The sequence below is a fragment of the Microtus ochrogaster genome, unplaced genomic scaffold, assembly GCF_000317375.1.
Source record: "Microtus ochrogaster isolate Prairie Vole_2 unplaced genomic scaffold, MicOch1.0 UNK48, whole genome shotgun sequence".
In the NCBI taxonomy this organism is placed as follows: Eukaryota; Metazoa; Chordata; class Mammalia; order Rodentia; family Cricetidae; genus Microtus; species Microtus ochrogaster.
In genome coordinates, this window is record NW_004949146.1 from 1,713,666 (window position 1) to 1,730,296 (window position 16,631).

At 37.9% G+C, this 16,631-nt stretch overlaps 1 protein-coding gene across 6 annotated transcripts in view; it reads left to right on the forward strand.

Annotated features, from left to right (window-relative positions):
- Positions 1 to 16,631, forward strand: part of Tlk2 (tousled like kinase 2) — a 102,537-nt gene that overhangs the window by 32,629 nt on the left and 53,277 nt on the right. For all 6 annotated transcript variants that reach the window (XM_013354572.2, XM_005369413.1, XM_026777182.1 and 3 more), the window contains one exon: positions 5,859 to 6,026. In XM_013354572.2, coding sequence (XP_013210026.1) covers positions 5,859 to 6,026 — 168 coding nt within the window. The remainder of the gene's footprint in view (positions 1 to 5,858; positions 6,027 to 16,631) is intronic.

A 16,631-nucleotide genomic window follows, 5' to 3' on the forward strand; every position in this document is an offset into this window, starting at 1 on the left:
AAGGATGTTGAACATTTCCTTAAGTGTCTTTCAGCCATTTTAGATTCCTCTGTTGAGAGTTCTCTGTTTAGGTCTGTACTCCATTTTTTTTTATTGGATTATGTGATCTTTGGTGTCCAATTTCTTGAGTTCTTTGTATATTTTGGAGATAGACCTCTGTCTGATGTGAGGTTAGTGAAGATCTTTTCCCATTGAGTAGGCTGTCGTTTTGTCTTGTTGACCGTGTCCTTTGCTTTACAGAAGCGTTTCAGTTTCAGGAGGTCCCATTTATTAATTGTTTCTCTCAGTGTCTGGCTGCTGGAGTTATATATAGGAAGTGGTTCCCTGTGCCACTTCCTATATATAACTCAAGTGTACTTGAGTTATATATATAATTCAAGTGTACTTCCCACTTTCTCTTCTATAACATTCAATGTGGCTGGCTTTATCTTGAGGTCTTTGATCCATTTGGACTTGAGTTTTGTGCATGGTGATAGATATGGGTCTATTTTTACTCTTCTACATGTTGATATCTGTTATGCCAGCACCATTTGTTAAATATGCTTTCTTTTTTCCATTTGATATTTTTTGCTTCTTTATCAAATATCAGGCGTTCTAAGATTTGTGGATTAATATCCAGGTCTTCTATTCAGTTCCATTGGTCCTCCTGTCTGTTCTTAAGCCAATACCAGGCTATTATCAGTACTGTAGCTCTGTAGTAGAGTTTGAAGTCAGGGGTTGTGATGCCTCCAAAAGTTCTTTTATTGTTCAGGATTGTTTTTGCTATCCTGGGTCTTTTGCTTTTCTATATGAAGTTGAGTACTCTTCTCTTGAGGTCTTTGAAGAATTTTGCTGGGATTTTGATGGGCATTGCCTTGAATCTGTAGATTGCTTAGATTTATTATGTGTATAGTGTTCTGCCTACAGGCCAGAAGAGGGCACCAGATCTCTTTACAGATGGTTGTGAGCCACCATGTGGGTACTCGGAATTGAACTCTGAACTTCTGGAAGAGCAGCCAGCGCTCTTAACCCCTCCCTTAGCCATCTTTCCACTCCCAAGGAAGAATTTTCATTTGCTTCTTAGTTCTTAGAAAGCTTACCTTTCTGATTCAACTTTTATCAAATTTAAGGCCTATATTTGTTTGGTTTGTTTATTTTGGTTTCTTTTGTTGTTTCAGCTTTCAAAAAATTGATTTGAATTGTCTTAACATTTTCTAAGTCCCAATCCCCAGCATTGCTAAGGCAACTTCTTTGCAGCCACTTGAGGGTAGAAGGAAGAGAGTTTTCTCTTGGTTCACTCTTAAGAGTGTAGTTGAGTGCACTGGAGGCCACCTTGTCGTGGAAATGGAGAGTGTGCTTCTTGTTGAGTTTTCTGCCTGGGTGAGCTTTGGTTCAGTGGCTACTTGACATCATGGTGCTCTGGAGATGGGAAATGAGTGTCTGCAGGTATCCTTGAGTCCGTATATGACTTTGATATTACTCGTGATGTGCTCTTAGATTTTGTCCTAGCAGATCCTATATGTTTTATCAAATCTTTGATGTTTTTATGTTATTTATCTTGCCCTTTTAAAAAATGTCTGTTTTGACACAAGGTCTCACTGTGCAACCCTTACTGTCTGGCCAGGACCGTGGTGTGGAGGAAAGGCGCACCCCAGCCTTGTTTGTGTGCATTTCCGTAGTGCACTTAGCTGTGCCATTGTCTGTGCTGTCTGAGGGACGCTTATCCAAGCATTTTATCCAGAAAGCTTTAAAGACTTTAGACCCTGGCAAGTCTTTGTTGAGTGGAGGGCAGGATTGTTGACTTGGTAAGCATGCTATAGTGACACCCATAATCACAGTATTCGAGAGCACCAGCCCAAGCTGCTGTAGTGGTAAGGTAGGAGTGCTGTTGGTGTTGAGGGGGACTAGTTACTTATAGATTAGAAGGCTAAATTTAATTGTCATTAGCATTTGATAAATTTGTTTACTTTTACCTTCTATAATGAATAGTTAAATAGCCAGGCATTGTGGTGTGCAGCTGTGGTCGTCAGTATTGTGAAGTTGAAGCAAAGAGGGTCAGTGTTTGAGGTTAAATAACCAGACCCTGTCATAAAAATTAAAGGACAGGAGAGATGATGGAGCAGTTAAGAGTACTTGTTGCTCTTACAGAAAACCCAGGTTTGATTTCCAGCCCTCACACAGGGGCTCACAACCATCTGTAGCCCTGTAACTCCAGGGAACCCAACAGGCATGTATTTATGCACATACAAGTTTGCAGACAAAATATTCATATATATAAAATAAATCTAAAAATTTGTTTAAAAGTCAGAGTAAGATAAAATTAGATGTGGATTAAAATACATGCTATTATAACTTAGAAATTGTTCCTGGTAAAGCGTGCGTGTGTGTGTGTGTATGTACATACACAAATTGTATTGTAAAGTCCCTTAACAAAACAGCCCTTTCTAGAACTGGGGCCTGGCAGTTCAGCTTCTCTGGGGGCTGAGACAAAATTGTAAGTTCCAGGCCCACCCTGGCTACAGAGCAAGCTGATGACCTGTGTACCCCATTTAGTGAAACTCTGTCTCAAAAAACATAAAAATGATCTGGGGTGCTGGTGCACGCCTTTAATCTTAGCACTTGGGAGACAGAGGCAGGTGGATCTGTGAGCTAGAGGCCAGCCTGGACTGTATAGTAAACACCAGGACAGACAAAGCTATAGCAGTGAGACCTTGTCTAAGACCCCACCCCCCAAAAAAAAACCCAACAACTGGAGATATACTTAAGCATGTGCAGCACCATCCCCCCAAAAGGCAGTTGGTGTTTTTAGACTCTAGGATATTTGTATACTAGTTTTTCTTATTCCAGTTGTATTTATTCAATGTCCTATAACTATTTGTATTTTATAAGAAATGGCTCTATTTAATTTCTTTTAACAGGTAGGTTTTGAGATAGGGTTTCTCTGTGTAACAACCCTGGCTGTTCTGCAACTCTCTGTAGACCAGACTGACATTGAACTCACAGAAATCCATCTGCCTCTGCTTTCCAAGTGTTGGAATTAAAGGCGTGTGCCTCCACGGCCAGCAGTTATTTTCTTTGTATATACTTCTGTGTAATTCCTAAGTCAGAGCATATTTTAGATCAGGCATTGGTGGTGTTAATTTCTTTGTATATACTTCTGTGTAATCCCTAAGTCAGAGCATATTTTAGATCAGGCATTGGTGGTGTTAATTTCTTTGTATATACAGGCATTGGTGGTGTTAATTTCTTTGTATATACTTCTGTGTAATTCCTAAGTCAGAGCATATTTTAGATCAGGCATTGGTGGTGCACTCCTCTATTCCCTAGCCCTTGGGAAGCAGAGATCCAGGTAGATCTCTGAGAATTTGTGATTTTTATAGCAAGTTCCAGGATAGCCAGGGCTACATAAGGAGAGTGTGTGTGTGTGTGTGTGTGTGTGTGTGTGTGTGTGTGTGTGTAAATATATATTTATTTATGTAAAGTTCTAGAAGATTATTAGCAGTTTGAGTTTCTTAGTTTTGGCATAGCCACCTACTGTTGAATTTTGTCAACACAGTCTTTCCAGTGAGAAAAATACCTTGATTTAACTTTGATTTTTTTAACTAGGGATATTAAACATTTTTCATATGTTGAATGGTTGTTTCAGTTACTCTCAAAATGAGTTTCTGTGTCTTTTGCTGATCTATAGGACTATTTGCTTTTTCTTATTCTTAGGTAGGAGGATATTTTAAGATTCCTACCTCAGTGTCATGTATGTTGTTGTAAATGTGTTTGCAAATTTGTAATGTAAGTTTATGTTGTCTTTCCATTCAACTATGTGTCTTTTCTCTATTATTTTGTACATTCTAAATTATTCATTGATATTCTTATAAAAGCACACATGCATGCTGTGTCCTCTGGTATAAAAGTCTTTTTCACTACTTACAGCAGCATTTGCTTATGTTTCTTGTTACAGTTTTTATATGTAATAGAAAATAGGAAGTTACTGTCTCTCTTTTCCAGATAACTTCAAAAATAGTGTGCCAGTCTTACAAATACATTCCCTTTACTGTAAAATATGCTTTAATCACAAATTATGTATCCATATTATGTGGATTTGTTTCTGAGTTCATTGTTTTTGCTGATAAAACTTTTAAAAATATATAAATGAGAAGTAAATTGGTAAATTTTTTTTTTTTTTTTTTTTTTTTTTGTTTTTTCGAGACAGGGTTTCTCTGTGTTTTTGGAGCCTGTTCTGGAACTAGCTCTTGTAGACCAGGCTGGTCTCGAACTCACAGAGATCCTCCTGTCTCTGCCTCCCAAGTGCTGGGATTAAAGGCGTGCGCCACCACCGCCCGGCTTCTGGTAAATTTTTTGAGACAAGTCATCACCCGTATAACTCAAGCTGACTGAGCTCAGTGATCCTCATGCTGCATTTTGCAAGTGTTGGGATTACAGAAATGTTGTTAGAAAACGGGTTTTGTAGTAAATTTTGATATCTAGTGAGTTTTCCCTAATATTCTTTATTAAAAATTATGTGACTTATTTTTATGTAAGCCCTTAATATAACCTAAAAGCCAGTGAGAATATTTCCCTCCCCTCCAAGGCATAGAACAAAATAAATAAAAACTCTACTAGTTTTAGAGAAATTTGGAATTGGTGCATTTTGAATTCAGGAACTAGGACACCATCATTTAGATTGTCTTTTGTTTGTTTTTTGAGACAGAATCCATATACCTTGGCTAACCTGCAACTTACTATGTAGACCAGACTGGCTGTGAACTCACAGAGATCTGCTTGCCTCAGCTTCCCAGTGCTGAGATTAAAGGCGTGGCTCATTGGACCAGCTTAGATTGTTTTATATTCACCTGTGAAACTGTTTACTTTTTTCATAGTCAGTATTTTACATGTTTTTTGATGTTTTATTATTTTGAATGTGGTTTTCTTCTATTACTTACTGATGGTACTTGACAGTGGATGTGTAGATGTGCTGTTGAACTTGACAGTGGATGTGTAGCTATGCTGTTGAACTTGACAGTGGATGTGTAGCTATGCTGTTGCCTTTTTTTGAACCATCTTTTATTTGTCTCTCTTACTGAAGTTTTTTGACTGATTTGTTTGGTTTTCTTTGTGAATAATTATGTCATCCAAAATGACACTTTTAAATATTTTCCAGTGTTTATATCACATTGACTAAATTTTCTGTATTACGTGTGTTACTCTTCCCTTTTCTCAACTTTAATGAGGGTCTCTACTAATATTTTTAGTGATTTTCAAGAAAATACTCATTTAGGTATTAAAATGGGATACTTCTGTTTTTTTTTTTAAACATTGCCTGACAATGTACAGATTGATTTTATGATCCAAAAGAATCCTAATTTTTTTCTTCTATCATCAGTGTAATGAATAAATTATTTTAGATTTGCTAATGTTTAACCATGAATTTCTGGCATAAACCATATATACTTGTGGCATGTTTCTCCTTTACTATCCTAGCTTGCTCTGCTTGCTTTTAGTTTAGATACTGAGAGTAGAATTCAGAGTGTAATAAACTCTTGTCTGTAAAGCCATGCAGCAGTTATTTTAGTTCTTCGTTTACTTAAACATATCCTGTGTGAGGTTGAGAGTATTGTGAAGGTGACTTACTGAACAACAAAAAGTAATCTGCATCTTCGGGGTTATGTAAAATTGAATTATTAGAATATCTTTTTCATCATCTGAGTAAGGTATTTACTCAGGTTTGAACAATGCAGTGACCATGTTGTTATAGTCTGTTTTCAGAGCTGTTTTTGTGTTTTGAATCATACATTTTTATGATATCCATTCTAACTTGTTGTATGTTTTGTAAGCATTCTGGTTATCTTTCTCACGTCATTTGTGTTTTCTTTACTGTTTTTCAGCGTCGAGTAGAACAGCCCCTGTATGGTTTAGATGGCAGTGCTGTGAAGGAGGCCTCAGAAGAGCAGTCTGCTCTGCCAACCCTCATGTCAGTGATGCTAGCAAAACCTCGCCTTGACACAGAGCAGTTAGCACCACGGGGAGCTGGCCTCTGTTTCACCTTCGTCTCTGTGAGTAGAAGGCTGCATGTTTAAAAATGTTTACTCTTTGGGATTTCTTGATGAAGCTGGATTATTTTAATAGGATGATGTTTTTTGTTCTTTAATCGTTTAAAGTACTTTCAATTAAAAATTTTTTTAGATATGCTTTTTAAATTATGTGTGTCCCTATTGGTGGGTATACATGTGAGAGCGAGTACCCAGAGTCCAGAGAGAATGTCAGATCCCCTGGAACTTGAGTTCTTGATGGTTGTGAGCCATCCATCATGAGGACTAAGAACTACATTTGAGTCCTCTAAAGAGCAGTCCAGCTCTTCAGCTGCTGAGCAGTCTCCAGCTCTTCTTCATCACTTCTTAAAGCAGTACTTCACTTAGTCCCTGTGGCTGAAGCTCTTAGGAGAGGCTGCTCTTGTCAAAGGCTTGAGTGTACAGTGGGAAGGAAAATGTGATCTTAGGTTGACAAAAAAGTAACGAGGATACAGATTCCATTTCAGACATAATTTCATCTAATTAGAAAGCACCAATCTCCACCTAACACTTGTGCAAACCAGTATTTGAGTATTTTATTCTGTAGGCAGGCACTCTTCTGAAGAGAGCATCCCTGTCTATGTGGGCCGTCTACTCACCTGCCTTCTCACTTTGTGAAGGGATGTTCTGTTGACTCATTTCAGCTTGGCCTGTGAATATATGTGTGTGTCTCCATGTGTGTGTACTAGTGTTCTGATGTGCACAGAGCCCAGCGGCCAGGGATGCATCAGATCCTTGCAGCCTATCTGGTGTGTGTCCTGGGAATTAAACTCGGGTCTTCTGAAGAGCATCAAGTGCTCTTAACTGCTTCACCATCTATCCAGCCCCCTTTTCTCTTTTTAAAGAATATGTATTTAGACTGATATTTAGTTGATAGAGTGTTTGCCTAGCATCTGTGATACCCAGGTTTAGTTCCCAGTACCACATAAAATTGGGCATAGTCACAGTGCCAGAGAGGTAGAAGCAAGAGAATCAGAAGCTGAAGGTTATCTTTGACTGTATAGTTAGTTTGAGGCAAGCCTGGGCTATATGAGAACCCTGTCTCTAGAAGAGAGAGAAAGAGACAGAGACAGAGAGACAGAAAGAAGAATTCAAATGGTATAAAATTTTCTATTTTTCTTAGTTTCTGTGTCTTATCAACTGCCTGTTTTTGCCAAGGAAGGTATAAATGTACAAAATGATGCTATTTTTTTTTTTTTTTTTGAGACAGGCTTTCACATAGTAGCCCTGGCTGGCCTCAAACTTGAGACAATCTTGCTTTTAGCCTTTTGGGTGCTGAAGTTACAGGTGTGTGCCTCTTGTGGAATATTGAGCGAGACCACCCTGTCTCTCAAAAAAGAAGTTACCACCAATTCCATTTTTGCCTCATGTCCGTTTTCTGTAGTAAAAATCCCTGATTCTCTGTTTTGTGGAGTATGTCATAGCTGTTAACCCACATGCAACTCTATTTGGAAAGGTAATGGAAATGTTCAGTATCTTTTGTTTGTTTGTTTTTGTTTTAAGTTATAAATGTTTTGCCTGGGTGTTAATTGTGTACCATGTGAATGCTACGTGTATATACCATATACATGCCTGGTAATCATGGGGTCAGAAATAAGTGTTGCAGATGGTTGTGACCTACTCATTGTGGGTCCAGAGACCAACCTGTGTCCTGTAAGAGCAGCCAGTGAGTGCTCTTAACCATAGAGCCATCTCTGCAGCCTTGTTGGGTGTCTTAAGGAAAGGAAATAAAAATAATTTAAAAATTTGGATCAGGGAATCATAAATTACATAAATCATAAACTACTTCTTGAAAGCTTGCTTGGAAGTTCTAGGAGAGGAAAGGAATACAGTATCTTATGAGTCATTGTTCCGATCTTTAGGTCACATGTGTTTCCTAAGTCTCCCTAGGATAAGCTATACTGTCTCTACAGAAAAGGGTTCTCATTCCTTGGATGATTAAACAACTCTGAAAAAAATTTTAGTATTTTTCTATTCTTGAGGCAAAGTTCCAATAATGCTAAGAAAGTATTCCATGACATCAAGGCAGTCTGATTAAGAAGTCTGTCATACAGCTGATGGCCAGGGCTGTAGAGGGCTAGAGGGTAACATAAAATCCTTGCTGTGAGAATGCAATCCAATCACTCAGTGGTAGTGTGTGTGTGTGTGTGTGTGTGTGTGTGTGTGTGTGTGTGTATGTGTATGTGTGTGTGTGTGTGTGTGTGTTTAATTCAATTCCACTGTCTATCATTCAAAGATCTCTATTAGATTTTTATTGTAGGTCTGACTTTCTTGTCCTTTTTTCTTTTGTATGTGTGGGGCATATGTTCATGTATGGATGCATGTATGGAGACCAAAGGTCAACATTAGAGTAGCTCCACTCTACTAAGTGAGATAAGAACTTTCACTGAATTTATCATTTGGGTAGACTTGTTGGCTAGTGAGATGCCCGTCTCCACCTACCCCTCACTGCTTGGATTATAAATACCAATGTGTGTGCTACTATGCCGGCTTTTTACATGAGAGCTCATCTAGTTTTTCATTAAAACCTGTCACCTGTATACAGAAGATTTTTAAGTTTCTGTCTGCAAGTCTGCCCTGAATTCCAGACCTGTACAGTCATCTGCCTCCAGTCATCTCCTTTTTCTGTCCAATAAGTGTATCAGATGTCAGTGTCCACAGCTGAACTCATTCTGATTCTCCACTCAGCACTTATTTCTCCTACAGTTTTACACATCTCAGAATTGTCTGCTTTTCCTCTATTACTGGCTAAAAATGTTTATTCTTATCTCTTTATATTGTACCTGACATCCAGAGCACTAAATCTTACTGATTTTACCTGCAGAATATGCTCTGAATTCCTCTACTTAATTCTGTCCACACTTCCACTGTAGCTGAAGTCAGTATCTCCCACTGAGACTTTGTCCTGACTCCTGCTTCTGTGTTTGTTCCTTTTAATTTTTCTCAGTGGCAAATAGAGGTAGTATTGGAATCCAAGTCCATTTGTGGCATCTGTGTATTAAAAGTCCTTAAAATGGCCCTGCATGGCTTGCTTGCCCCCTCTCCCATCTCTTCCTATTCTCTGCTTTTCTAACCAGGTCATGTGTATTTTTTTAAATAATACTTTATTAATGCTTTTTTATTGCATTATTTTTCAAGTACTATCGGCTTTGTTCTTTAAAGCCTTTGCACTCTGGGGTGGAGTGTGGTTGTAAAACAGTCTTACATATCCCAGGTTGCTGAAGGAAAATCCTTCAGCCAGGAGCCTTTAAGTTACACACCCACTTGGGTGTGGCCTTTTATACTATAAATGCCCTTGTAAAGCATGCTCCCCTCTCTTCAGGCTGCTGGATTCCCTGTTCTAACAGAGGACTGTGATCTGTGAGTCTATCCCTCAATAAATAACCCTTTATTTATTCAATTCTGAGATAGTATGGGATTTCTTTTTAGTATCTCTCTTCAACAGGTTAGCTTTAAACTTACTGTGTAGCCAAGACTAGCCTTGAATTCCTGATCCTCCTTCCTCCGCCTCTGGAGTGATAGAATTACAGGTCTGCACCACTACACCTGGCTTATACTTGCTCTTCTTTAACATTCTTCCCTAAGACATAGGTGTGTTTCCTGTTCTCTCGGTTTTCTGATCTCTGTTTAAATGGACTCTTCTAGAGAGACCCAGCCTGACTACAACTCTTGGGCCCTGCGTTGGTTTACTCCTTAGGTACATCATTACCTTAGCTGTAGTATAATATACTCTGAATAACTCATTCCTCCCTGGAATGTAAGCTGTCAGGTCAGAACTGTCGATTCTTCATAACAGATTGGTTAAATGAATTATAGTATATTCATATGTTGGAATGCTATACAGTTAATAAGAGAAATTATATTTATCCTAACAGTGAAAACTACATGTTCGTAAAAATAACAGATGGCAGAAAATCAAGAGTTCATCTTTTGTTTTTTGTGTTGGTTGGAATTGAATCATGCCTCATCTTTTTGGGTGACATTTTGGGGGGCTGTTGACATAGGGTTTATCATACAGTTCTTGCTGTTTTGAAACTCACTAAATAGACCAGTCTGGTTTCTCACAGAGATCCACCTGCTTCTCCCTCTGGGACTTAAAGTGTGTGCTACCATACCTGGCTATGCCTCATCTTGTTAGGCAAACACTTGTTCACTGAACAATATTCTAAACCCAAAGAGGGATCTTTTTTTTTTTTAAACTTTATTTTATGTGCATTCATGGGAAGGTGTCAGATCTCCTGGAACTGGAATTACAGACAGTTGTGAGCTGCCACGTAGGTGCTGGGAATTCAACTTGGATCCTCTGGAAGTATATAATCTTCTAAATTGTAAAAATACTATATTTGCACAATTCGCAAAACTTAAATTAGTGGGAGAAATGCAAGTCTTTCTTTTAAGCTCCCTGAGGAGGTAGCCACTGCTGACAGATTGTATTTTTGATTTTCTGAATTGTGTTTAGATTTTCACTTCTGTTTCAAATAATGTATCTTATATAATCAATCTTTATTCACTTACTTATTTTGGTTCTATTTCGAGACAAGTTTCTGTCCTGGAGCCCACTCTATAGACCAGGCTGGCCTCAGACTCAGAGATCTACCTGCTACTGTCTCCCAAGTGCTGGGATTAAAGGTGTGTGCCACTACCTCCAAGTAAAGATGTATTTATATTTCGTGTGTTTTGCCTGCATGTATATCTGTGTACCATATACATGCAGTGTCTGCAGCAGACATAAGAGGGCATTGGTTCCCCTGGAAATGGAGTTAAAGATGATTGTGGGCTGCCATCTGGGTGTTAAGAATTGAACCCAGGTCCTGTGGAAGAGCAGAGGACTTAACCAACAAGCCAGCTTTCTAGCCCTTAATGAGTCTTTAAAAAGGTCCATTTTCCAGCCGGGCGATGGTGGCGCACGCCTTTAATCCCAGCACTCGGGAGGCAGAGGCAGGTGGATCTCTGTGAGTTCGAGACCAGCCTGGTCTACAGAGCTAGTTCCAGGACAGGCTCCAAAGCCACAGAGAAACCCCGTCTCGAAAAACCAAAAAAAAAAAAAAGGTCCATTTTCCCTGTTATGAAGAATACATTTAACATAATCATATCATTCGCTCAGCCTTTTCAGATGCTCTTACATTATTTGTATAAATTTGTCATTTTAGCTTTAACTGAGACTCATCTGTTGTATAGTAAAACTTGAAAACAACTAGGGAATATACAATATTGCCATGTTTCATTGTTGGGCATTGCAGAAGTCTAATGATTTTATTGACTTCACCTAGAGAAACAGTTTTAGTCGCTGGATATGTTTCCGTTGATTAAATACTTCTTTATTCTTTGTCTGTTTATGTATGCATGTCCATATGAGGATATGAAAGGCTGAGGTTGATGTGGGAAAGTCTTTCTTGACTACTTTGCTTTTTTAATTTTTGTTTGTTTTTGAGGCAGGGTCTCTCACGAGACTGAGCCTGTGAGCCTCCAGTATCCACCTGTTTCTGCCCCTAGCAATGGGGTTGCAGACATGTTCCACTTAACTTCATCTTCATGCTTGCTATGCAAGCACTCTCTCCACTGAACCATCTCTCCAGCCTTTTAAAATTCTAAACACCAAGCTATGTTTATTTGAAAGCTCTTTTAAAACTATGTATGTGTTTGCTCTGTTACAAATATTTGTTTATGTGTAGACATGCTTGTGAGTGTGTTTGTATGTGTGTGTGCATACATGTGTACAGCTGCTGCACCTAGGTGTTTTTGTTTTCCTCTCTCCCTCCTCATTTCTTTATGCCACACACTTCACTGAGGAATCCAATCCCACACTACCCTTCTCCTTGTCATTTTTGTCATTTCCTTTGAGACAGGGTTTCTCTGTGTGGCCCTGGCTGTCCTGAAACTCACTTTGTAGACCAGACTGTCCTCAAACTCACAGAGCCATCTGCCTCTGCCTCCAGTGCTGGGATTAGAGTTGTGCACCACCACCACCACCTGGTATCGTTTTAAATTTAAATTTTAATAAGAGAGGGGACTTGGAGAGATGACTCAAGGGTTAAGAGTACTGGCTGCTATTCCAGAGGTCCTGAGTTCAGTTCCCAGAAAGCACAATAGTGATTCACAGCCATCTATAGGATCTGATGCTCTCTTTTGGCATGCAGGTAATGCATACAGAATACATAGATATAAATTTTGATAAAATAGATAATTTCATATTATAAAGTACCAAATCTATCCACTTATTATTGATATTTTTTTGTAAATATTTCCTATAGAAATCAGCAGCAAACTTCTGTAACATTTCTGTACATGCAGAATTTCCATCTTTACTACCATTTCTGGAAAATTCACTCCGAGAAATTGTAAAAATAGCAAAAAGTGTAGTTCAGGCTCATGAGCTTAGACCTTGGAACTTGGAACACAGCCAAAGGTGACCTTGAACTCGCAGTCTTCCCCTTCCTAAGTGCTGCCTCTATAGGTGTGCGGCACTGTTCCTGGCTTATACAGATGTCCTTAAAGTTCAATTTTTTTTAATACTAGGACTCTAAATTAGGGTTTTATATGTACTCAACAAGTTTTAGTTGCCAATTTTATTTTTAAATTGTGTATAGTTTTGTGTGTGTGGTATATGTATATGTTTGTGCATATGTGTAAAAAGTATAAGTGCATATGGAGGCCAGAAGTAAACATTGGATGTTTTACTATTTAACTTTCCACGTTATTTTTTTGAGACAGGGTCTCTGAATGTAGAGTTTTGCAATTGGCTAGACTGGCTGTTGATTTCTAGGGATCTGAATTAAGTGAACACTTTACCAATTGAACCAACCCCTTCAGTGCTCCGTTTTAGTTTTGTAAAGACTTATCTTCATTTTGAATTATGTATATATGTGTATATGTGGGGTATGTATATATGCGTACAGGTCCCTGGAAGCTAGAGGTGTCAAGTGTCCTGAAGCTGGAGTTATAGGTGGTAATAAGTTCCCCAATGTGGGTGCTGAGAACCTAGTTCACACTCTCTGGAAGAGCACACTGCTGAACCATCTCTTAAGCATTAATTTTTAAAACAAACATTTAATTTTTAAGGTAGGAAGTTGGCTTAGTGTTCCCTTCTATAACTATAAATTTAGATCAAGCTGGTCTGGAATTCATGGCCTCTAGCCTCAGCATACTGAGGAATTGTAATAGCCTAGTGAATTTATTTTTATTGTATTATCATGTATGTGTGTGCTGGGATTGACCCCAAGTCTTGGCACATGCTAAGCATATGCTATACAGTTGAACTCTATTTCCAGTCCTGGCTTTACGACTTTTCATGGATGATCATTAGTAATTGTAGCTATCATTTTTGGTGTCCTGTTGACATTAGCTTTATTTATTCTTTGATTAGTTGATGTGGATTTGGATTGTTTCTAGTTTTGGCTCTTAGAAATTATATTGTTATGAGCATTCATGTAGAAGTTGCTTCTGTATAGGTAGCTTGTTTTCATTTCCTTAAGTATATGCTGAGGGGTAAGATCACTGGGTCATTTGGTAAATACTTTGGAGGAACTGACAGACTTGCACACAGCAGGTGTACCATTTCACATTCCTGTCAGTTAGATATTTTACTCTTCTACGTACTTGTTATCAGTACTTGTTAACTTTTTTTCTTAGCTATCCTGCTAAGTGTAAATATTTCATTGAGGTTTTCGTTTACATCTCATAAATAATAAATACTGTGCTTTATTTGGTTATTAGTCATTTATGTATATTTGGACAAATATGTATTGGATTCCATTGCTCTTTAAAAAATATTTATTTATGGGGGGGTATGGGAGTTTGTACTCATGGAAGACAGTTTAGGGAATTCTAGTTTCTTCTTCTACTGTGTTTATTTTGAGGATGGACCCTATGTATTCAGGCTTGGTGACAAGCACCTTTGCCCAATGAAGCATCTCATCAGCCCTCCATTGCCCCCCTTCCCTTTAAAATTAGGTTATCTTTATTGTTGAAATATAAGGGTTCTGAGGCTGGAGAGATGGCTCAGAGGTTAAAAGCACTGGCTGTTTTTGCAGAGGTCCTGAGTTTAATTTCCAACAGCCACATGGTGGCTCACAACCATCTGTAGTGAGATCTGGTGCCCTCTTCTGGCTTATAGGCATACATGCAGGCAGAACAATGCATACATAATTAATAAATAAATAAACAAATAAAATATTTTTTTAAAAAGAAATACAAGGATTTTATACATAATCTAGTTGAAGACTCTTATCAAATACCTTTCGGGTACCTTTTTCTTTGGGTTGTTACACTGCCTTTTCACTGGTGTCCTCTTTCTTTTTTGGTGCTCTTAGTTGAACCCAGAACTTCTTCATGCATACAAGTCATACCCCTCAGTCCACCTTTAGCCCACATGTTGTCTTTTGAAGTACAGAAATTCTTAATTTAGAAAAAAAGTCCAATACCCATTTTCCCTTTTCCCTTCTGTCACTTATCCATTTAGTTATTGTTGACGGAGTTTCCCTGTGTCCTGGCAGCCACTCCCCAAATAACCACACAGAGACTTAATTATGTTGACCAAGCTTAAGCTTGTTTTTAGCTAGCTCTTATAACTTAAATTGACCCATTTCTATTAATCTATGTGCTGCCCTGAGGCTTGTTTGCCTCCTGTATGTACTTCCTATCCTGCCTACTTCATGGTGTCTCCTCTAACTCCACCTTCTTCCCAGCATTCTTCTGCCCTGAAAATCCTGCCTAGCTATCAGCAAGTCAGATCTTGATTAACCAGTGAGAGTAATACATATTCATATTGTACAAAAAGATTGTTCCATAGCAATTCCTTTTTTTCTAACTAAAGAGGGAGGTTTTAACTCTAACATAGTAAAAGTATATACAACCAAATGTCAATATCCATTCCATTTGTATTTGACAAATATAGAGAAAATGTGCTATTATCTTTGTCACTCTAAAATTTTATACCTAACTTACCTTTTATCATAACTAAGGAAAACTGTAAGTCTAATTATTTAGTCTTTGACTCCATCAAAGACCCCCAGGGACATCAGATTACCTAGACAGGCTCAAAGTTCTTTCGTAATGTTGGGGCATCCAACTTGGCCTATAGGCCTATTCTATCTGGCAGATTTTTCTGAAAAGCAGGGAATTTTGAAGGACTGTCCTACCTTGTGTTGGCAAAGTTTGATGGTTGTTTATTTTATATCCTACTAGTCCCGTTTGGAGAGTATACTGTCAACAATTTAGGCAAGGGCAGTTTTTTACCCAGATGACTAGCTTTTGCCATAAAGAAAGCAAACTCCAAACAGAGGTTCTTCAATGCCCATCTTCTTTTGAAGTAAATTGGTGCTGCCAAGAGCACACGTGTCTCACTGTCATGAAAAGCTTTAGGTTATTAAACAGATTAAATGTCATATTCTGTAGGTCTTTGAAGTGTTTGAAGACCACCTATTTAAATGTATCTTTTTTTACCTTGAAAACATACCTAATATGACTACAAGTTTGATTATTATAGATGACTTACTAACCTGTACTTTTAAATTATACATTACATTTTTAAATGAGTTGCATAAGCACAGTACCCCACAAGAATACACAAGAATAAAAACATACATTCAGTATGGCAAAAATAACTTTAATTTGTATCAATAAACCAAAATCTATACTAATGTAAAATATTTTGAGATTAATAGTTTTTTGGGGGGTTAAAATCAATTCAGTGATCTAGGCTTTATCTCATCATTTCTATATCATATCCCCCTTTTTCCTTTAGAAAGAGATCTTTGAACTTGACTCCTTTGTCTAGTTTTTTTTTTTTTCTGACTATGACCAATAACAATTTGTAACCAAATCTCTTAGATGATAACAAACATCCATAACCCATCTTTTGGGAATGTGGGTATTGTTTTTTCCTATTGCTTGGGGGCACCAGTATTTTTGGGGCAGCCTGAGAAAATTTAGGAGAATGGTTAAGTCTTGGCTTAATAGTTTGTGAGGCTGAACCATCTCAGTCAGCAGTCTTGAAGCTGTTCTTGGTATAGTAACTGTAACAGAAGTATTCTGAGATGTTGAATCATCTGGGCCTTCTCTTTTTATTGGTGTTGGTCAACTTTATCTGAAAATATATAAATATTTAAAGGTAACTTATGTATCTGTATTAATACAAGTATAGACTGTATTGTTTACAAGTTGGCTGAAGATGATTTTTCATTTTATGTTTGAGCAGGTAAAATATACGTTAATGTATTTTGTAGTTTTTTGTTTTTTTTTTTTTTTAGGTTTATTTCCTTATGTCTATTGTCAGGATTTTTCAGGGGGTCTTCCCCGATCAAGCCTGAGCCATATCAACCTTGAATGAATTCATAGCCTCTCCTGTGGAAATAAAACCTTAACCTTTACCCCAAAGCAACATATCTTTTGACTTCCATTTTAAAGTTAAGATATTTTTAAAATATGTAGGTTGGATTCATCTATCAGTTTTTCTAATCAAATGTCTCAGCAGTTATCACTCACTCATTAGCAGTCAAAAAATTTAAAGACAACATAATAACATATAGGATCCAGACTCCCTGTGGTTTTCCATCTTTGTGTGGTGGTGGTGGTGGTGGTGGTGGTGGTGGT